Source organism: Lissotriton vulgaris, chromosome 10 (genome assembly GCF_964263255.1).
Source record: "Lissotriton vulgaris chromosome 10, aLisVul1.2, whole genome shotgun sequence".
NCBI lineage: Eukaryota > Metazoa > Chordata > Amphibia > Caudata > Salamandridae > Lissotriton > Lissotriton vulgaris.
Window position 1 is genome coordinate 771,534,072 of NC_141698.1, and position 23,634 is coordinate 771,557,705.

At 45.2% G+C, this 23,634-nt stretch overlaps 1 protein-coding gene across 1 annotated transcript in view; it reads right to left on the bottom strand.

The window, feature by feature from the left end:
- OSBPL3 (oxysterol binding protein like 3) overlaps positions 1-23,634 on the bottom strand; it is a 909,495-nt gene that overhangs the window by 29,278 nt on the left and 856,583 nt on the right. The window contains exon 23 of the mRNA XM_086941688.1: positions 13,465-13,587. Within this exon, the coding sequence (XP_086797814.1) occupies positions 13,465-13,587 (123 nt within the window). The remainder of the gene's footprint in view (positions 1-13,464; positions 13,588-23,634) is intronic.

Here is a 23,634-nt window from a genome sequence, read left to right on the forward strand (position 1 = left end):
AGGCCACCGCCTCACAGGCCGCAACTCGGACCCTCTCTGTCGGCCACCGGAGGCTCCAATTTCCCCCGCCGATGGCACCGGAGCACGCCGCCAGGGATCGGCAGCCCCCTCCGACCAAATGGCACCAGCAGCTCGTCCTGGGACCCCGCTATACGAAGCTAAGCAGGTCCGGCGTCGGAGAGGCTCGAGGAAGCGTCCTACTCCGACGCCATCTTGGCCACGCCCCCCATTAGGATAATTTTTAACACCATCTTTGATGATGCGGAAACTAGAACAGACTGAAGGTGTTCCTACTGGTTGTGTTAAAGCACCTTGTAATACATACAAGGTATATTGTGTTTGTGGATCTAAGTTTTGATAGTTTAGGCCACAAGATGCTCCTACTGTTTTGCCTTGATCAAGATGTCTGGGCATATGCAAGGTCTTCTATCTACATTACTCTTTTAGAAGAACTTGGGTGAGTTTGCTAGCCAAAGTGAAAGAAAGTGCTAAGCATGGACAGGTAAGAAACAAGGCACAATCTCCTTTAAATGATTACTGATTTAGGAGGTGGATAGCATTATTTTGCATTACCCCCAGCTGCACCAGCCAGATTGACTGCTGTCTCGATTTGGTGATAATACAATCTGAGCAACTTAAGGTTTTTGAAGGAAATTTGCGGCTTCTCCATTATGGCGGAGGAGCGTTGCCCCCCTGCTGAAAGCCAGTAGAGGCCGCCAACAAAAATCAAATAATAAAACATTTTTAGTATAATTTTATTTGTTGTGCTACAGGCGAGGCTCGAGGGAGGGGCGGGCCATTCATCCTGAGGAGGGAGTGATGGGCACTGGCAAGTGGGCAAGGCGGTTTGGCCAGCCCTCTGGGGCTGACCAAACAGTCATGTTCACTTTCTCCACCTAGATGTGTTGTACAGCTGGGTGGAGAAACCAACACAGGCTCCCAGTCCAAATTTGAGCGCCGAACAGAGGCGCTCAGACCAGTCCCAGCGCGGCTCGCATGCTGGGAATAGCATTCCTAGCAAGTGAGCAGCCCTGGTATTGGAACCTGGGAGTCTACGCAGTGTGAAGCAGTTCCTGGACGTCAGAGAGGCGAGGATCGGGAGGAATGTGGTGGCCGTCAGAGCAGGTAAGTGTAATTTTATATTTTTTTCTTTAGTGGGCATCCCCCACTCCCCTCCGCTCCACCCCTTCACAATACCGGCGACCTATGCTGGCAGGGCCGGCTTTAGGGCAGTGCGACTGGTACAGCCGCACTGGGTGCCGACCTGAGGCGGGGGTGCTGTGTTTAGAAACAGCTAATGATTGGAGAGATGAGCTGCACTTTTGCCCGATGGTAGTGAGAGAATCTGAGGTGGCGGTCATTGGGTGCAGGGGCACCAAAAATGATTGCCGCACCGGGTGCCACCAGCGATAAAGCCGGCCCTGTATGCTGATTTTATTTGCAAGTTGTGTTTTCTTGCTGGTATAGAATGTCATGTGAGAAATGCATGCTTGCTGCCGTTCTAGAGGTAGGACAGAGAAAGCCATACACAGATAAAGAGGAAAAGGCCACATGGCCACCGAGTATGATTTTTAATCTATACTAGACCTACCCGCTCTACTGAACAATAGTGGTTTCAAGCCTAACACCTCCCCCGTTCCCCCCAAAAAAGAAAAAAGGCAAAGTTGTAGGCAATTCCAAGAAATAGGGTATGAAAACTGTTTCATCTAACATCCCTGTAAAAATAGGGCCCCTTGAAGAAGACCATCAGTTTGTAATATGCAACTCAAGTCCAGGCAATCTGTCGGTAGGGATTTACTCTGTAAATCAAGTTGTGTGGTGTATTGCACACCGGATGGTTTGGAGCTCTAGATACACAATAAGTTAAAATCAGGAGAAACAGCAATTGCATTGTTCCCAGTCCTAGTAAGAGAAGACTTACCTCCAGATTAAAGAAATTTGGTGAAAGAGGAAGTTTGGGATTTTACAGGCAAAGACAGTGGTCTGATTTAGAATGTTGAACCATTTTGAATACCCGAATGCCCCAATACAATCTCAGACCTGAGGCAGTGGCTGCATTTACGCCTGTAATTGAATCAATATTATAGCAAGTCACCTTGAAAGAAATATTAGGGAGTCCCTATAACTCACCTGTGATGGATTTGCAGAAACAAAACAAAAAGTATAGGAAAGTTCAGGACCTAAGAAAGGTGAATCAAATTGTTGTTCCATGGTACCGAAATCTGCCATGATACTTTCCAAATCCCATGTGATGCAGAGTGGTTTTCTTTCATTGATCTGTGCCAAACAATATTTTCGATCCCTTTTCATAACAATAGTCAGTTCTTCGGATAGTCAATTTTAGGAAAACTGGCATGGTGCTGAGTCCCAGAGGGGAATATAGAGATCTCCTCTATCTTCAAACAGATGTCGAAGAAAACCTAGAGATTTTGGAGTTCCCATGGAACTCAGTTCTGGTCCAGTACATCAACAACTTTTAATTGTGTTGATAATGCAAGATGCATGCAATCAAGACACCATTACTTCACTGACCTATTTGACCGAGAACAGACCCAAAGTGTCCCTTGCAAAATTATAGTACTGTTAGAGGGAGGATCTGTACTTGGAAAATCACACTGAGAAAGGAGTTAGGTACATGCCCCAATAGCATATCTCTGTAAACTTGAGAATGAACCCCCAAAAGACACAGAGCATTCAGGATGTTCCTCTAAATGGAGGTTTACTGTAGTCAGAATTCCCAACTTTTGCCTAGAGGCAAAACCTCTACAGAGACTTACACAGAAAGGTGAGGCTGATCCACTTCCCTAGGAAAACAAATGCATGAGTGCCTTCTTAGAGCTTGGAGAGAACCATTGTCATGCACAAGCACTATGAATGCCTGATTGCAACAAAGATTGTGTTCTCTGCTGTTACAAGCATGACAGGTGTGCATTGTCTGTGATGACACAGACTCATAGTGAAGCAAAACAGCCTGTGGCTTATTTCTCTGCCACACTTGATCCAACAGCCGCAGCGCTTTCTGGATGGCTAAAAGCGGTGACCCCAGTAAGTGTCAATAAGCAGCAGTGAGAAGGCATTGTGACCGGCTACTCTTATTTTACTGGTACATTCAGTTGAACGTTTGCTGTACTCTGATGTAGCACATGACAGACAACGGACTAAATTTGAACAACTGATTTTAGCTGCAGAGACAATTTCTTTAGAGCATTGCAATGTACTGAACCCTGCTACTATTTTGCTATTTCCAGAAAGTACTGCAGATACTGATGGGGTCGACCATGACTGTCAAGAATTTACAGAATTGTGTACTAGGACAAGACCTGACATTAGAGATGTCCCCTTGGAAGAGTCTGATTTTACCTTGTTTGTGGGTGGCTCTTGCTTAAGAGATGGGAGAGGAATTCTGAAAACAGCTTATGCTGTAAGTACAGTAGAAGGTTTTGTGGAAGCCTCCTATTTGTGCAATGTAACCTCCACACAGATGACTGAAGTGATTGAGGTGAAAAACCTGTGTTGCCAGATGATATGTTGTCTACTATGGCAAGATATATTCACAGTCTCATCCATGTAGGGCAAGATGTTAGTACAATTTCCAGAGGCATCCGGAGGGGTGAAACAAGTCAATGGGATGCTAAAATTTCAACTAACCAAGATGTGCGCATCTGCTTCTCCGAACACCCTTCCCCTGGTTCTGATGAGCCTCTGAATCACTGCTAATCAGAGGACCTGACTCTCCCTCCACGAAACTCTGATGGAGAGAGAAATGAGACTTTTTTCATGCCAGCAGCTGTGCTTCCAAATATAAAGAATGATAAGATTCTTGACTACTGCATGAGATTGACTGATGTGGTGCTTTTTATCTCTCACCAGGGTTACTAGGCAACCCCACTTCTAAGGTAAGAACAGTGTCACAACCTTATCCTAGGAGACTGGATCCTGGTAAAGAAACATGTCAGAAAGACCTGCCCGGAACCACACTTTTGAGCCCCTTCCCAGGTCATCCTTGTGACGAACCCCACTGTGAAGTGTGGGAATCTGCTGAACTGGATTCATGCCTCCCACACCAAGAGTGAGAGAAGCTGCCGAAGAAGTGGTGACAACAACCATTGATTTGCATAGTCAAACTCAAGCACAGAACAGATGTTCAGACGTAGGAGAAGACTACACACAATAGTCTCAAAGTGAAGTCGATACAAGGGCACAGTCTGTGGTGAATGAGCCAAAGGTAACCACAGTGCACCAAGCAACTGAAATAAAAATTGTGCACCCTGAGCTGGAAAAATGTGTAAGTACTTTGGCCCGTAGAGTCGTGGTGTGTCAGAGAAATGCATCACAGAAACTATCAGAGAAGAATCAGAGCCAAACGAACAAAATGATAGTGACAGTGAGCAACCAGAATTCAGAAGATTAAAATGACAGAGTGCCTAGTCAAAGGTGTTCGGCCCCTAAGTAGACTTTGCTGAAAGCAAGCCCGATCTGAGAACACATGAGACTGACAATTATCAGAGTATTTTTAAAAAACCTTCATGAACAGTGCAACCACAACAAAGATTAATTGATATTTTTGATTGACTGAATTCAAGTGGCAAATGTCCTACCCTGATGTTTCGTGTTTTGTACTCGTAGTATTCACTGAAGACACTAGGTCCATAGGTCATCGAGAAGACCGTCAACAAGCAGCTGGCCGCCTTCCTTGAGACGAATGGATCCCTCGACCCCTCACAGTCTGGCTTCCGAGCCAACCACAGCACCGAGACCGCCCTCATCGCCGCCACCGATGACATCCGAGCCCTGATGGACAACGGAGAAACAGCGGCCCTCATCCTCCTAGACCTCTCCGCGGCATTCGACACTGTCTGCCACCGCACCCTAGTACAGCCCCTCAGCAACGTCGGAATCCAGGAGAAGGCTCTGGAATGGATCATCTCCTTCCTCGACGGAAGAACACAGAGAGTCCGCCTACCACCGTACAAGTCAGAGGCCACCGAAGTCATCTGCGGCGTCCCTCAAGGATCCTCGCTGAGCCCCACCCTCTTCAACGTCTACATGAGCCCCCTCGCGGCCATCGCACGCCAACACAACCTGAACATAATCTCCTACGCCAACGACACCCAGCTGATCCTCTCCCTGACCAACGACCCCGCCGCCGCCAGAGCCAACCTGCACGAAGGGATGAAAGAGGTAGCCGAGTGGATGACGACCAGCCGCCTGAAACTGAACTCAGACAAGACGGAGGTCCTCATCCTGGGCTCTTCCCCCTCCGCCAGGGACGACTCCTGGTGGCCTCCAGCCCTGGGCACCGCACCCAAACCGACAGACCACGCACGCAACCTGGGCTTCATCCTGGACTCCTCCCTCTCCATGACCAGGCAAGTCAACAACGTCTCCTCGGCATGCTTCAACATCCTACGCATGCTACGGAAGATCTTCTGGTGGATCCCCACCGAGACCAGGAAGACCGTCACCCAGGCCCTCGTCACCAGCCGACTGGACTACGGCAACGCCCTCTACGCCGGTACCACCGCCAAGCTCCAGAAGAGACTCCAGCGGATCCAGAACGCCTCAGCCAGACTCATCCTCGACATCCCACGAACCAGCCACATCTCCGGACATCTGAGAGACTTGCATTGGCTCCCCGTCAACAAAAGAATCACCTTCCGCCTCCTCACCCACGCACACAAAGCCCTACACGACCAAGGCCCGAGCTACCTCAACAACAGAATCAACTTCTACGCTCCCAAACGCCACCTCCGATCAGCCAACCACGCCCTCGTCGCCGTCCCCCGCATCCGAAGAGCGACAACAGGAGGAAGGTCCTTCTCCTACCTGGCCGCCAAGACCTGGAACTCCCTCCCGACCGACCTGCGCCTGACCCAAGACCACCTCTCCTTCAGGAAGAAGCTGAAGACCTGGCTGTTCGAGCAGTAACGGCACCCCCCTCCCCCCAGCGCCTTGAGACCCTACGGGTAAGTAGTGCGCTCTATAAATGTCTTTGATTGATTGATTGATTGATTGATTGATTGATTGATAGGTTCCAGTAGCAGAGTTGGATTGTTGTCCCTTTTAGAGTGTCCAGCTGTGGATGGTAAGGTTCTAGATCTGAAGTCAATTGAACTAACCTATTTAAATTAAAAATACATTGAATGTTTTGCTGATTTGTACACTATAAGCAACAAGTGGAATTCTGACTTTTTTTCCTCTTTCTTTTTGATCTGACTTGGGAGAAACTAGGGTGTGCAGTACACCAAAAAGATGTAAATTGTTCATAATAGCAGCATCTGCCGTAGTCATACTAATGATTGGTTTACTAGGGAGTTTTAATTCTTATGTTGAGCATGCTTCAACAGAAGCTAAACCTGACTAAGTCTATTTAGAATAACATAGATTTAATATGAAGATAGTTCAGAGCTAAATTTCCCAGCAAATTTATTTTTTAAGTTGCTACAAGAGTATTCTAAAGTTTATACAACAGCTCATATGATGTAACACCGCTTACTGCTGACCTATGCACTTACATGCAGCTTAGCCATGAGTTTATTATATCAAGGAGGTCGCTTTGAAAATTATTTTTCTGACTTTGATTTGCTTTTAGATGATATGCCTAGGTTTCAAATGTTAATCCACATGCTGGAGTCAAGTCAGTAGAGAGATGGGGTCATTATTTAAGGTTTATCACACCAAATAATGTGCATAATTTTCTTAATGCTAGAGGTATATGTAAACTGAGTAGTGGGGAGAAGGACTTTATATAGGAATTGGACTAAACGAGTACTGTGATAGAGAGGAGGTTAAAGAAAGTCGTAAAGGTGGGTTGGGGAAAGGAAGAAGAAATTATGAAAGAACTAAACTTTAATTTTCAAAAGAAGGGAACGTTATGTTTCATGAGACAAAAAAAACAGGTTCATAGGCCTTGGATGTAAGGTAGGAGTGAACGTTTTAGAACAGTTGTAACTAAAATGTCAGAGATTTCTAGTGAATTGAAGGCGTTAAAGAAGACAGGTGCCTGGAAAGCAATAGGGAGGCATTTTCTGAAATTGAGTACTGGTTTAGTGATATTGGAAATGGAATACTAATTAAGATACTAACCCTGATGCTAATTGCCATTATTTATGTGCTATGCCTATTTCAGTTTATAAGGGGAGTTAAGTTACTAATTGGTAGGTCAAGATGCATCGACGGGAAGAAAACGAAAGCGCATTGATGTGGAGGTTGAAGATCTACAGAGTAAAATGTATGATGATTGATAGATCTAGAGGAATCTAGAGGCAAGCCGAAAAAACTGATAAAAGTTTTATAAGAAGAGAATTGAAAAGCAAAGTGAGTGTGATAGTTTTTGACTCCCAGAATCACACGAGGAAAGGCTGATGAGGCTGTTATTAAATGTTTTTTATTATATCAACATTAAATGTATTCATTTTGTTTTATTCACGTTGAAAATGACCATAGCTAACGTAGGCCTGTGTTTAAAATGGCTAACGGTTGGTTACATCCATCTGCATAGAATGTGAATTTATTTATTTTAGGAGAAGCAGACTCCTCATTTACAAATGTGATGTGTCCTTTTTCGGTCTCGCCTACGCAACGCGCATGCGCTGCAGAGGAAAAAGACCTTAAGCTATCGCTTCGGTTTTTGTCCCAAAAACGTGCACGCGTTCCATTGCCTTCAAGGACAACGCATGCATGTTTGGCGATTCCCTTGCGGTAGCGAGCTTGATACCATATGTTTGTAATTAACTTACAGACACATGGTGCTCCTGGCTCGCTCCCGAAAGGGAAACGCTTTGTGTGCTGTCGGCCGCACTCCCCCAACCCTCCCACTTTTAGAGCGAGGCACGCACACTTGTTTTTTTGTAGCATCCTGCATATCATTGTAACCCTGCTGCTGCCAAAAAATGCCTCTAGGGGCATCTCTACACAGATTAAGTCACTGATTGATAACGCCAAAAGCGATGAACTCGGCTATTGCCCAGACCGATTGCCTTTGCAAATGCTTGTTCGTATCACATCCTGCTTTTGCAGACTTTCAAAACAACAACAATTGGGCTGCATAGTCCTCTCTTGTTAAGGTGGCAACCCTATAGTCACTGTCCTTCCGTTGCTTGTTGCGATTTCTGGGTGTCAGACAAATACTGTTGAGGCGAAACATTTGCAGAGTGTTAGTTAACATGTAAAAATGACAAAACAAAAAGGTAGCAGGATCACAAAATGTACCACTTTATGCTGCATAAGTCGAGTTGCTCCGTCTAGCAGTCATCAATAATCTGTTACCAACGGTGTGCAAGCGGCAACATGTGGTGTTACTCCCGTACCAAAATGGCGATTAAGTTTGCCCTCTTTTTGTGTTTATTGTGCTTGTCAAATAACTACACCATTTATGACATCCCAGGCCAGGAAGTAGGAGCAGAAAATAACAGATCACATGACTGAAAAGAGTCAACAAGGCGACTTGACCGGTTTGAAGAAGGAAATACAGAAGAGGTGAGGGTGGTGGGAAAAAGGGAAACATACCTAAGTAACATATGGGCATTTCTGAATTTAGATCATGGCCAGTGTTAGGTAATACCCGTACATCACGCACAACCCCACACTGAGATCGTTTAGTGATTCTGTTGCTAGTGGCATTTACACTCCTCCTGTGGAGTGCATTAAAACCAGTGTGATGCACCTACCAGCAGTGAGAATTTAGGGCGCATGAAAAGCGGCATGATTTCGTGGATATTGGGGTTGCGTTTCCTTATGCTGGATGAACATTCCTACCATAACCCTTCTTTGATGTAGAGTTTAGTTTTGGCTTTCCAAAGAGTTCATTGTATTACTCTGCCTTACCGTAAACACCACAACAGTTCCGAAAAGTGAAATGTTGCCCGCTAACGAGATGGAAGTGGCGGTCTTGAATTCCTGTAGCTTTCAAACCTTGCCAAGCCGCACGCTAAGCATAACATTTTGAGTTTGGGCCCTCCAAGCGTTGTAAAGGGAGTCGCGAGGGATGGCATTTGTGGTGAAAGCTTATTTATTACTTCACAAGTTGGGGTTGACTTGGGGTAGTAGCAGAATAGGAAAGTTGTGGTACGTGGAATTGTAACCTGATATAAAGAACAGTCCCTCTTTGTGGTCCTTTCGGAAACAACTCAAAACTTGGTTATTTGACCAATAAGTAGATCCTCCTTTAGGGCTGAATTTAGCAGATAACAGCGCCGAGATGCCCAAGGGCCTTCGTTGCGCTTTACAAATGTTTAAATAAAATAAATAAATGTTAAATAAATCCGGTTCTTTTGCCATGTGATGATGTGGTGGCCTGTATGTAGCACTGTTTCACTGTAATAATATGAGAGTCAATTGCGAGACGAGAGCTGGTTGTCCTTTACTGTAGTTGGGGTCTCTTTTCCTGGATACTTAATAAAGAAATTGAAACAGTTCTCTTGGAGTTGAGGTTCTTTCAATATTGGCGACGAGGGACCTATGCATGTGGTGAGGCTGGCAACAAACGGAACAAATCAGGACAGAGGATCCCAACGCAGTACGTGTGCGTAAGCACTAGTAGACTGAATTCACTGTGGGACCCGGCTGTCGACGTTCATAACAAGCATCGGCATAGCCAATAGGTCTCGCCTTTGGGACTTTATACGTTTTTAGTTATCCAGCACAATATCCTTGGTGCAACAACATCAACTGTTGCATAACTAAATAATTATAAGGTCTCAAAGCGAGACCTATTGGCTATGCCAATGCTTGTTTTATTTCTCACGGAAAATGTTTTCTTTTAGGTGATCACTATGCAATGTATTAACAAGCTAATACAGTGCACCTGCAGAGTATAGGCTGGTCGGATGTATTTTGTTATGTTGCAGATAATTATATGGTTGAAGGACGTTTAGCCAAGCCTTATTGTGAACGGTTCTGAGAGAATAATGAGCTTAGATTATTTCTGTGTGCCTTAACCGGATTGGTGAGTTTTATGGAAACCATGTGCAGGCGTATCAAATGTTAGAACTGGGTGATTTACACTAGTGCAGAGTATATAATGCAGCTCAGCCATATTTTAGTCATGCTTTTGTCCACTTTCAGACAACTTAGAGCAGTGTGCTCCTCTTATGGGAGAACGGATTTGTTTAACCTTTTCTTTCAAGACAAATTTGTACCAATGTATCCTCTCATGTATCTGAATTTGACTGATTTTAACTTCTTAATTACTAAATGCATTCATTTATTGATACTGATTCATTTATTTGGATTTGTAAAAACGTTTAATCTTTAATAAACTGTTACGGTTTGAAAACGTAACCACTCTGTCCTCCATGTGGAGTCTAAGGTGCTTCACTTTATTTAAATTAATTGATCTTATGACTAGCCTCGGTTCAGTTGTGAATTTTGATGCGCCCGGAATTTGCAAGAAGAAAAGCGCTACAACAGTACGTGGATGGAATCTCAGGGCAAATCTGCCTTTTCTGTGTTGTTGTTTCGCTAACCTAGCACTGAGAACAACAGTCCTGAACAGACATGCGGTATCTCACAGCGTTTTACAAAACATTAGATAAATATCAGCCATGAACGGATACGTGGGCAGGAAAAGGACAATGCCGAAGGTTCTCAGCAGCTGATTATACGGGATTAACCACAGAGACTCTTTCCGATTGGTTGACGGCGGTAGGGCAAGGTTACTCCGCATCTTTTTTTCAGTGGACTTTTAGTCCGCATACCATTACTCCGCATGGTCATTGACCTCGCATACCATCACTCCGCATTTTTTCACAACGCATGTGCATTTACCACGCAGGCCTTTATAACGAATTACGTTGTAAAGACATGTATGGTAAATGTACATGCGTTGTGAAAAAATAATAGACTTTAAGAAGATGGAACTAGGAGGAGTGTGGAACCACGACGACAAGAGAGGTAAGGGGGTTTGGGTTAATTTTTTAGGGGTGGGGTGTCGTGCTGGGGTAGTGATTGGGTAGTGTAGTGTAGTGCTAGTGTAGTGTAGAGTTGTGATGGTTGTGAAGTGTAGGGTCATGCTGGGGGTAGTGTTTTAGGGTTTAGGGTAGTGTTGTGTTGTAGTGTTTGTGTAGTGTAGGGTCATGCTGGGGGTAGTGTTATAGGGTTTAGGGTAATGTTGTAGTGTTTGTGTAGTGTAGGGTCATGCTGGGGGTAGTGTTTTAGGGTTTAGGGTAGTGTTGTAGTGTTTGTGTAGTGTAGGGTCATGCTGGGGGTAGTGTTTTAGGGTTTAGGGTAGTGTTGTAGTGTTTGTGTAGTGTAGGGTCATACTGTGGGTAGTGGTTTAGGGTAGTGTTGTAGTGTTTGTGTAGTGTAGGGTCATGCGGGGGTAGTGTTTTAGGGTTTAGGGTAGTGGTGTAGTGTTTGTGTAGTGTAGTGTCATACTGTGGGTAGTGGTTTAGGGTAGTGTTGTAGTGTTTTTGTAGTGTAGGGTCATGCGGGGGTAGTGTTTTAGGGTTTAGGGTAGTGTAGTGTTTGTATAGTGTAGTGTCATGCTGGTGGTAGTGTTTTAGGGAAGTGGTGTTGTGTTTGTGTAGGTTAGGGTCATGCTGGGGGTAGTGTTTTAGGGTTTAGGGGAGTGTTGTAGTGTTTGTGTAGTGTAGTGTCATGCTGGGGGTAGTGTTTTAGGGTAGTGTTGTAGTGTTTGTGTAGTGTAGGGTCATGCGGGGGATAGTGTTTTAGGGTAGTGTTGTAGTGTTTGTGTAGTGTAGGGTCATGCAGGGGGTAGTGTTTTAGGGTTTAGGGTAGTGTTGTAGTGTTTGTGTAGTGTAAGGTCATGCAGGGGGTAGTGTTTTAGGTTTTAGGTTTTAGGGTCGTGTTTGTGTAGGGTAGTGTATGTGTAGTGTAGGTGTAGTGTAGGGTAGTGTTTTAGGGTTTAGGGTTGTGGTGTGGGTGTAGTGTAGGGTAGTCTTTGTAGTATAGGGTAGTTTTTTAGGGTTTATGGTAGTGTTTGTGTAGTGTAGGGTAGTGTATGTATGTATAATGTAGGGTAGTGTTTTAGGGTTTAGGGTAGTGTTGGTGTAGTGTAGGGTAGTGTTTGTAGTGTAGGTAGTGGTTTAGGGTAGTGTTAGTGTAGTGTAAGGTAGTGTAAGGTAGTGTAGGGTAGTGGGTAGTGTTTTGGTGTTGGTGTAGTGTAGGGTAGTGTTTGTGTAGTGTAGGTTAGTGTTTTTTGCAGGGTACTCACTTACCTTTAAAACTCTTACAATGAGTGTACCTTTAACATGCATGCCTTTGCGTTGTAAAGGCATGCGTGGTAAAGGCATATACGTTGTAAAAGTTTGCGTTGTCTTAATTTGCAGATTGATAGTATTTGCGGATAATCGGATTCATTTTTGCAGAGCGATGGTATGCGGGATATTTGTGTGCGGAAAAACGTCACATATTCGTTGACGGCAGCACTGCTAAACTAGCTGTAGTAACTGTAATTCTGATTGGCTATCCTCAAACAATCAGCATTTGCCAAACAAACAATGGACAACCTGGGGCTACCCAAGCTCTTTTGCAGACATGAGAGACGGGGCTGTCAGATGGTTTCCAGTGTTATGGCAAAGCAATAGGCAATGTTTCTGGTCAGCCTGCTAAACAGATGTTGATGCGTTTTTAGCTGAATCTGCCTCGTAAGTGAACAAAAACATTGCATTCTTCTTTAAAAATGTGCAATCTGCCACTTTCAAAAGTCGGTGAAAATCTAGCACACAGGTGTGTACGTTCTGCTCTTTGGGAACACTCAATACATACATTTACAGCATGAGTTGGGGGAGCTGCTCTATTTATATGCACCAGTGCACTGCCAACATACCCCTGTGATGAGTTTACTTCCCCTGCAATGATGACCCTCTGCAATCGGCACACTTCAAAGGGTACTGTAGGACTCCATGTACTCGCATGGAGGGACTGCACTCCTCCATTCGAGCAAAAGATTTGTTTCAATGCTCTGTAGCATTGCTTTGTGCACGGATACCAAAGAGGCACTTTGTTCCGACCAGCATCCCACTTCACCCTACAATACCGTCTATCACACCAAGAATACCTACGTGCTTAGTATACAAATAGAATGATGCATCCAAGAACTGCCCCACCCCAACAAAATGCTCTACGTTGTGTGCTCTCATTTAAAGCCTTTGTCAAAAGGTGGCAACATCTATTATGCCATGTCTCTACAAAAGACTGTGCTCACACAATACAAAAAAGACCATGTTGTATGCTGTTTTCATATGTATTGTTCTACGGATAAAAATAACCATGCAACCAAAATAAGTTATTAACATGCTGCTTTGTAGCACATTAGGCAAAGCCCTTTGAGTGCAACCGGTGATAAAAAGTACTACAATGTTATTAAAATGTTATATATATATATATATATATATATATATATATATATATATATATATATATATATATATATATAAATCTTCGCAGCTTCTGTATAAGTGATGAAAGCACAAATGTAATTCACCATGGGAAGAATCTTACCTAAAAAATCGAGCTTGGTGCTCCAAGTTATTTTCCTCTAATTCTTTTCGTCTTTCTCTTTGCTGCTGTTCAATTCTTTGTTTTTGTATTTCAGCACTCTCGATATCCCCTTCTTCTAGAAACCTAAAAGCAGAAAATACCAATTATACTGGGAAATATGCCTCATGTCATTAAACGCATGAGGGGCCAGATGTAAGACATGCAAAATAGCGCCTCACAAATTGTGACTCATTTGCGACTTACAATTTGGAGGCCCTTTTTGGCATGTACAACTGTGTGTTTAACACAGTTTCCGATTCTCAATGTGGTCGCAAATTGTGAGACTCATGAATATTAATGAGGCTCTTGCAATTTGCGAGCCCATTGGGAATGGCAGGCACTCCCAGGGATGGTGGCCTGCTGGGTTCAGCAGACCACGATGTCTGGGACTGCTTTTCAATAAAGCAGGTTTTTTTTTTAAATGCATTAAAAAAATAATATATGAAACTTTTTCGTTTCATTTTTAAGGGCAGGTAGTGGTCCCTAGAGCCAATGCTGCCCGTAAAAAATATTTTTAGAGACAGTCACAAAGTGGAGGCCTTCTAAATTGTGACTGTATTACCACCCTCTGTTTGCAAGTGTTTTGCGACCGCAATCGCGGTCACAAAAATTCATACATTGCTTTGCGGTTGCTATTAGGAAGGGAACGCTCCTTCCTAATAGCGACTCGCAATTCCTAATTAGCAAGTCGCAAATAAATTATAACTTACTATTTAGGAATTGTACATGGCAATGGTCTATTTTGCATGCGCAAACGAGTCACAAACCCGTTTGCGCATGCAATTTAGGGTCGTACATCTGCCCACAGATGTCTTGTGACTTAAATAGCTTGTATGTACTGTTCCTGTAATACGTAAATACTAGATCGGTCAAGGGCATCGTGAACCCCCGCTTTAGCAGCTAGAGCGGGAGTGGGATTCTTTAAAGACCTCTCCTTTCTGCAACTCGCAGACGAAGCTCATAATTAATGTTGTAATGGAATTTAGCACAACCTGAAGAGCCAGCAGAAAAACGGGTGAACGAAAGATGAGTTAATAGACAAGGGGGAGGAATAGTGAATGAGAGGAGACGTGTGGAAGGAAGTAAATATGACAGGTGAGTGGGTGGATGAATGAGTTGGTAGAGTGGGTGAAGGGGTGAGCGCATTGATAGGTGGATGGATGAAAGGATGGCAGAATAAAGGGATTGATGGATAGGTGAATGGATGGACAGATGAAATGATGGCAGAGTAAAGGGATGATTAGGTGGATGGACAAGTGAAAGGATGGCAGAGTAAGGACTGGAAGTTGAGTAGGTGAAAAGATTAGTAAATGGATGGGAGAGGCTGTATGGATGATTGATGGCAGAATGGATGGGTGGGTGAATGGATGGAAAGTGGAGTGGATGGATGGCAGAGTGTATGGATGGAGGAAGAGTGGAAGGATGGATGACAGAATAGATGGATGGCAGAGTGGATGGATGGAAGGCAAGGCGGATGGGATGGCAGAGTAAATGGATAATTGGAAGGATGTAAGAAAGGTAGACGGAACGATGGAAGAAAGGAGAGATGGATGGATGGCAGAGTGGATGGATAGATGGATGAATGGCAGCATGGATGGATGGGATGTAGAAAAATTGACCAATATATGAAACTAATAATGGGTGACACAATGTAAAGGTGAAAAAGTATATATTTGTGGGTGGGTGGAAGAATGAAAGGATGAATGCATAGATGCTTGGACCGAAGAGACAAGGGATCTCTTCTAGGAAGGGATTGGCTCACTTGCTTTGCTCACTTGGTGCCATAAGAGCGTCAGTTCAAAGTGGGGGGTATCTTAATTTTCTAGCTACTCCTCTGAAGCTTTTCCAGTGTGGCTCAGACCACGCCGGCTGCGTCTAATACTTAAGATTAACACATTCCAAGTGCCTCTGGCAGACAAATCTTTCTGCATGATACACTCCTTTTCTGAAAATGTGTAGGAGAATAAAAGGGCCACACAAGAACGCAGAAATGTATTAATATATGGAAAACAGAAGATCCAATTGAATTCCTCAACAGATTCAAACCTTGAAACTGATTTAAGATCTAGTCACTCCACGTACATGTAGGCCTTTTCTGGAACAATATGCCTTGTATTGCAAAACTCCTTCGAAACCAAAAGTCCTGAATTCCAGGAGGGTGATGATTCAATGTAACAGGCAGTCGAGCCAACCTGCACCACTGAAAGCTATGTTTTCTCGCCTCAATGCACAGGTAACATTCTTTCTCCTTGAGGTCACCCTGGAGAAACTTTGCAACACACTATCCAGCATTAATCCTATTTCATGTTCAGGCATGATCTGGAGAAACATAACGAAAGGGGATATTGGCACTTTGGTTTCTACCCTAACTGAAACAGAGAAAGCACTGCTTGATGGGCAAAACAAATGTGTGCAAATCCAAGATAATGGCATGTTCTTGGGCCATCCAACAGCTTTTAACACTCTCACCCACTCTATCTTATCAAGAGGATTGGATACATTTCGGAACAGCAGAAGATCCAGCTTGATCACTTATATCTTGTTCCCCAGAGAGTGCTGGGACTTGGTCCTGGACATGGAAGTGATCCAAAGACCAGAGAGTGACCGCAACCCCATTAGTCTCAAGTGCTCCATCCTGGCTGAGCAATGAACAGCCAAATGCTTCGCCGCCAGTATCACCCCAAACAACAACAGACAAGCTGTTAAATAGAATAGAGAGAATCACTTGAGCAACGAGACTCCATAAAAAATGTGCCTTGAATATTTTCTGGCTACCACCAAGGTCAGTGACAAGCCAGAGACAATACTAGCAAATTATACCAAACTCTCAATGGATTTCACATGCAGCTGGTCAGCACCTTGGACAACAAGGAGCAAAAACAAGATACCAGACACATGTTGGTTCAATGAGTGTAGAGGAGTCAAGAACAAGTTGAAACTTTCTTACAAGAAGTGATATGTCCCCTAAGGAGGCAAGCTCCTCTTCAGGGCCACAATGAGAGACTACAAAGCACTAATCAAGGGCAAGAAACTGCTATACCAGCAAGAAGTATGACAAGACCGAACCAAGGCAGCAGAAAAAAAGGACAGTAATTCCTTCTGGAGGAACATTGCTTAATATTTAGATGATCCACGGTCCATGGAAAACCATATTACCACCCAGACCTGAGTAGACCATTACAAGACCACATATGCTGGTGGTGATTGTACCCGACTGTTTCTTCACCCCAATACTCCCCCACCAACGGAGAAAGCTACTGTTCTCTGCCAGAGGTAGAAAGAGCGATCTTAGACCAGAAGGCCAACTAAACCCCAGGCCCGTGGGTGTGTATCTGTCAATATATTTCGATCAGACCCCAAGGCTTGGTCTGTAGCCCTGCACATGATATTCAGCGCAGTCATAAGATCAGGCAATGTCTCGCTCTCTTGGTGATCCGCCATTATAGTTCCTTTTCATAAAAAAGGAAGCAAAGTGTTACAGTGCAATTACAGACCTATCTCGCTTTTGGACAGCACTGGGAAAACTAAGGGCGGGTCCTTTTCAATAGGTTGCAGGCCTGTGCAGATAAAAACACAGTCCTTACAGATGCACAGGCGGGGATTCTGCAAAGGAATTAGTATCATCAATCAAGCCACAAAACTATTTGTGATCTGTGTCAAATATACGAAGATGATCAAGCATCCGCTCTATCTAACCTTCATCGATCTTAAATTGGCTTTTGATCTTGTCAACAGAACCAACTATGGGATACTTTCAAGAAACAAGGAATTGAACAAGACTTCTTGTAAGCCATCAACGCACTTGAAAAAAGGCAGGCTGGTCTGCGTCTGCTATGGAAGTGGAGGGGAATGCACTCCTTATTTTTAGGTCTTGCTACGCAGCTTAGAGAGACCTCTTGGAATCGCTCAGCACTTTTCTTGAAACTCGTGCATGTTTTGCAGTTTCCTATCAGTACTTGCGCACGTATGGCGATTCCCTTGAGGGAGCCAGCAGCGGCACCATCTGTAAGCAATTATCGGGCCTGCCACTGCTCGCTCCCGTAAAGGAAACGCTGTACATGCACCACTTTAACTTTCGCGGCCGTGAGGCCACGCTTGTCTGTGCTGGTCTTCTTTGTAGTTTGCTTGCATTGTTTTTCTGCCATCATCTTTGTTCCAATTTTCAAAGGCTTCCAATGTTTGCCGAGGGTTGTAGATGTGGAGCCTAGCTTCATAACGCCGCCCCTCTTCGCCCCCTGTCAGTACCCTGTCTTTTCCTTTCAGGCGGAGGGGCGGCACGCTGTCAGCGCCGTTTGTATACTCTGGTTCCAGGTGTGAGGGTTTCCCTGGGTTAGCTGCTTTTCACATGCAGCATATTTAACAGCCATGCCCATGTCTACCTGCCCCATCAGCGCGGCCTTATGTGCACTAAGTGCTTGACTCTCACTCTGGCGTAGCGCCAAGTGTCAGACTCTGACAGATGTGCCTGTGTAGGCACACTGAGCATTGCACTGGGCCTGCCCGGTGCTGCCCTTGATGGTCCTGTGGTGGGCAGGACGCGGCTTGTCCGCGCCTCTCTGGGCATTCCTCCTGTCTCTCGTGCACAATTGAAGCATGTAGCACCCAGAGTGATGTCTCAGCCCCTCCTCGGAGTGGGAACCCGATCCCGGGGCAGCTACTCTTTCACACGACTGCCAAGTCGTGCCACGCCGTTGGCAGGAAAATTGAGACGAAACCCAAGCCAGGCTCTGAACACTGCTGCCCCTTGTGTGCCCCTGTGGCACCCACGCTCTCCCCGCAGGGCACGCTTGTGTTGTACGGCGGCAGCCGCGTGCCCCTCTTGCAGCTGTTTGTATTGCATTCATGTACTGGAGCATTTATACAGGGCTGCATACCCCGCCGAGGGGGGCTAGAGCTGGTAGCGTTCTGCACCACGCGGAGCAAGTGGCTGGCACAGTGGGTTATGTGCTGTGCCTTGTGTGGAGATGGTGTTACCGTGGAGCGTGAGTGACCAGAGGTGCTTTTAGTTTGTTTTAATTGCCCCCATTCTTGTTTCTTGCCAGTTAGTGGGTCATTTATAATGAGACAGCTGTCAAAAATTGGTGCATGCCCTTCCACTCAGCTCTGGGTTCACATTATAAAAGATGCTGGTGCTGCCATAGTGAAAATAAAGGATGGTGTCACATACCCAGTCTGCAGCTTGTTTTATGGCCTTTTTGCACCGTGTATTCTTTAAGCATTCATACCCACCATCCTCATCCGCAGCAGAAACCTCCACGCTTGTGGTGCTCAGACCCTCTTGTATGGATGCTGCGATGGATAAAAATCTACCTTGTGACCAGTCATTGAATGCACAAATGTAAATGACAACTGCACAGAATTAAAGTATTTCACTCAACAAATGGACAAAATTGTCACTTCATCTTTGGCAGCAGCTAGGTAATTGAAAATGGGAGAACTGATAAACTTCCAGAAAGCTCTAAAGTGAGAGGACAGGGTCCCAACACTATTGACATTGATGCAAGATGTTGGGGGAAGCCAAGGGTGAAACCGCAGCGGGGAACTGCGCGTCTCAGAGTCCCTGTTGCCTGCTTGGCACGCACATTGGCTATTTAGCACCTGCTCTGTTAGCCCCTCTGTCACAGGGTCTGCAACGCTATTGACATTGCCTTAAGATGTTGGGGGCAGCCGCAGGTGACACCGCTGCAGGGGGCTGCGAGTCACAGACTCTCTGCTTCCTGCTCGCCACGTCCACTGGATCACGTTAATTAGCGCCTGCTCTGCCACCCTGCACGGGACCGCAAGCGCCCGTCCACCCTTCCAGAGACAATGCAGGGCACCCCCTTTGGTTTGGCTAATTTCCATTCGACTGCACTAGCGTTCTTCCCACAGTAGGAAGGACTTATATATACTGTATTTTTAGGTCTCGCCTATTATATCCCACAGGAATGAATAGGCGAGATTATAGGAAGCGGGAAAGAAAAGTCTACCTAGCCTGCGGATCATGTGAGCTATGCGCGAGCACAGAGCCAGCCACATCACACACTACCATTTGTCTGTGCCTCGGCATCAGACTTCAAAGGCTGCCGCTCCCCCACCCCCCTGTGTAGACATCGCACACCACCATTTGTCTGAGCCTTGGCATCAGACTTCAAAGGAATGCGCTCCCACTCCTCCGTCCCCCCACCACAGCAATGCCGAGAGCTTGTTTTTTTTGCATCCATTTCACGGGGAAACTGTGTTTTGTTTGGCATTCTCTGCACCTTTCTCATTTTTTTTCTGGACGAAAGTGAAAGCCTACCGTGCTTGTTTACAGTAGCCTTGCTGCTCAAATGCTGTTGCTGTGTTGCCATCTCTCTAGGGACACTCAGCTTGAAAACACTCGACTTGCTAGCTGCAATGCTACATCCGCTATGCTTTGCCTCTAGACACGTTGATCCCTCGCAGACTGTGCTGACTCTGCCCAATCCTGATTCTGAAATGGACCAATGCAGTCACGACACAGTCTCTTCTCTCTGTCTTCTGATGTTTGCCCTGGCGTCATTTACTTCGGACCCTCACCCTCACACACCCTCACACACCCTCTCACCCTCACTCACCCTCACACTATCACCCACCCTCACACACCCTCTCTCACCCTCAGACCCTCACCCCTCACACACCCTCTCACCCCCTCTCACCCTCACACACCCTCTCACACTCACACACCCTCTCACACTCACACACCCTCACATCCCCTCACCCTCACATCCCCTCACCCTCACACACCCTCACATCCCCTCACCCTCACACACCCTCACATCCCCTCACCCACCCTCACCCTCACATCCCCTCACCCTCCCTCACCCTCACATCCCCTCACCCACCCTCACATCCCCTCACCCACCCTTCCACCCTCACCCACCCTCTCACCCTCACCCACCCTTTCACCCTCACACACCCTCTCACCCTCACACACCCTCTCACCCTCACACACCCTCTCACCCTCACACACCCTCTCACCCTCACACACCCTCTCACCCTCACACACCCTCTCACCCTCACACACCCTCTCACCCTCACACACCCTCTCACCCTCACACACCCTCTCACCCTCACACACTCACACACCCTCTCACCCTCACACACCCTCTCACCCTCACACACCCTCTCACCCTCTCACACCCTCTCACCCTCACACACCCTCTCACCCTCACACACCCTCTCACACTCACACACCCTCTCACACTCACACACCCTCCCACACTCACACACCCTCCCACACTCACACACCCTCCCACACTCACACACCCTCCCACACTCACACACCCTCCCACACTCACACACCCTCACACCCCCTCACCCTCACACCCCCTCACCCTCACACCCCCTCACCCACACATCCCCTCACCCACACATCCCCTCACATCCCCTCACCCACACATCCCCTCACCCACACATCTCCTCACACCCCCTCACCCTCACATCCCCTCACCCTCACATCCCCTAACCCTCACATCCCCTAACCCTCACATCCCCTAACCCTCACACCCCCTCACCCACCCTTCCACCCTCTCACTATCACCCACCCTCTCACTCTCACCCACCCTCTCACTCTCACCCACCCTCTCACCCTCACCCACCCTCTCACCCTCACCCACCCTCTCACCCTCACCCACCCTCTCACCCTCACCCACCCTCTCACTCTCACCCTCACCCACCCTCTCACTCTCACCCTCACCCACCCTTTCACCCTCACCCACCCTTTCACCCTCACACACCCTCTCACCCCCTCTCACACCCTCTCCCCCTCTCACCCTCACACACCCTCTCACCCTCACACACCCTCTCACCCTCACACATCCTCTCACCCTCACACACCCTCGCACCCTCACACACCCTCTCACACCCACTGACCCTCCCACACCCACTCACCCTCTCACACCCACACACCCTCTCACACCCAAGGACCCTCCCACACCCACTCACCCTCTCACACTCCCTCACCCTCACACACCCTCACACACCCTCACCCTCACACACCCTCACCCTCACTCACCCGCACCCTCACTCACCCTCACCCTCACTCACCCTCACCCTCACACACCCTCACCAGCATAGCATAAAAAAACATAGCATAGCATAACAAAACAAAGCATAGGTCAGCAAAACAAAACATAGGATAGCAAAACAAAACATAGGATAGCAAAACACAACAAAGCATAGCATAACAAAACAAAGCATAACAAAACAAAGCATAGCAGAACATAGCAGAACAAAACATAGCATAACATAACAAAACATAACATAACCTAAAACAAAGCATAGTATAACAAAACATAGCATAACAAAACATAGCAAAACACAAAACATAGCAAAACACAACAAAACATAGCATAGCATAACAAATCACAACATAGCATAACAAAACAAAGCTTAGCATAGCATATCAAAGAATAGTATAACAAAACACAACAAAGCATAGTATAACAAAACAAAGCATAGGATAGCAAAACTAAACATAGCATAAGAAAACAAAGCATAGGATAGCAAAACATAGCATAGCATAACAAAACATAGCATAGCAAAACAAAACATAGTATAACAAAACACATCAACACATAGCATAACAAAACCTAGCAAAACACAACAAAACATAGCATAGCTTAACAAAACACAACAAAACATAGCATAGCAAAACAAAACATATAATAGCATAGCAAAGCATAGCATATCAAAACATAGCATAGCAAAACAAAGCATAGCATAATAAAACATAACAAAAAATAGCATAGCATAATAAAACATAACAAAACATAGCATAGCATAACAAAGCATAGCATAGCAAAACAAAGCATAGCATAATAAAACTCAACAAAACATAGCATAACAAAACAAAACATAGCATAACAAAACATAGCATAGCATAACAAAACAGCATAGCATAACAAAGCATAGCATAACAAAACATAGGATTGCAAAACAAAACATAGCATACAGCATCACTCCGCACCACCACAGCATCACTCAGGGGCACCACAACATCACTATGTGCTACCACAGCATCACTCAACACCACAGCATCACTCGTTCGCCACCACATCATCAATCTGTGCAACCATTCAACAACAACTGGTTCAAATATGTTCTCTCAATGTTTCAAGCTTTGCTACAAATGTAACAAAAAGATGTTAATATTTCACTGCTGTTCTTGGATTTTTGTCACAATAAAATACACTGAAAATAATCTTCACAAAAGTTATTTACAAAACTTTAAGCTATTGCCATTATAAATAACAATAATTTTTATTTAAGTATTAAATATTGAAAAAAAATAAAAGCCATTGTTATTTGTAATATCAATACATGTAAGTCATGTAAATGCAACACATATTGCATTACAAATGCTGTAGGTGTCACATTTGCGAAAGTTATGACTATTGGCATTGTAAATGACAAAGCTATTAATTTCGCTATTTTCAAAAACAAAACAAATAAAAAAATTGTTAGTTACAATACCAATAGCTTAAACTTTCCTAATGCGAGACCTATTACATTGCAAATGCTTGTTATATTTGCGTATGCGATATTGCGTATTAGGAGGTAGCTCATGTAAGGGAACGAGGTTGCCATTGAGTATTTTCCTATAACACTGATTGCAAATTGTCTAGGCACTGACCGAGGAAGGGGAAAAGAAAGCAACCCCATACAATTGATAAAGCTGGGATTTCAAATAACCCTCATACGTCTATATTGAAATACATAACAGGTGCTAAGGGGGCAATCGATAAACAAATAACAAGTGTGAAAGATAGTCTATTAACTTGTGGGGCAGGTTTATTGGCCTCTGACACTCAAATTCAGTCTCAACCCGATAATTTAGCTCCTGTTAATGCACCTGATAGTGATTAACTCACTTTACCTGACAAAGGTTGTAGTGGGTGTGTACAAAATGTGTCAAGAACCATCTCTGCATGCGACAGTGATTCTTAACCACCACCTAAACGCTCCAGAAAGCATAGGCTGGTGCTGTTAATGTTGAATCAAACTTTGAGAACGCCCATAAATGCAAAAACTAGTTAAAAAGATACCTCAAGGTCTGCTGCCAAAATAGCTGCTCCCAAAGCCTCGAGTGATATCCTTAAGAAACTAAGTGATGATGCTGTCAAATCA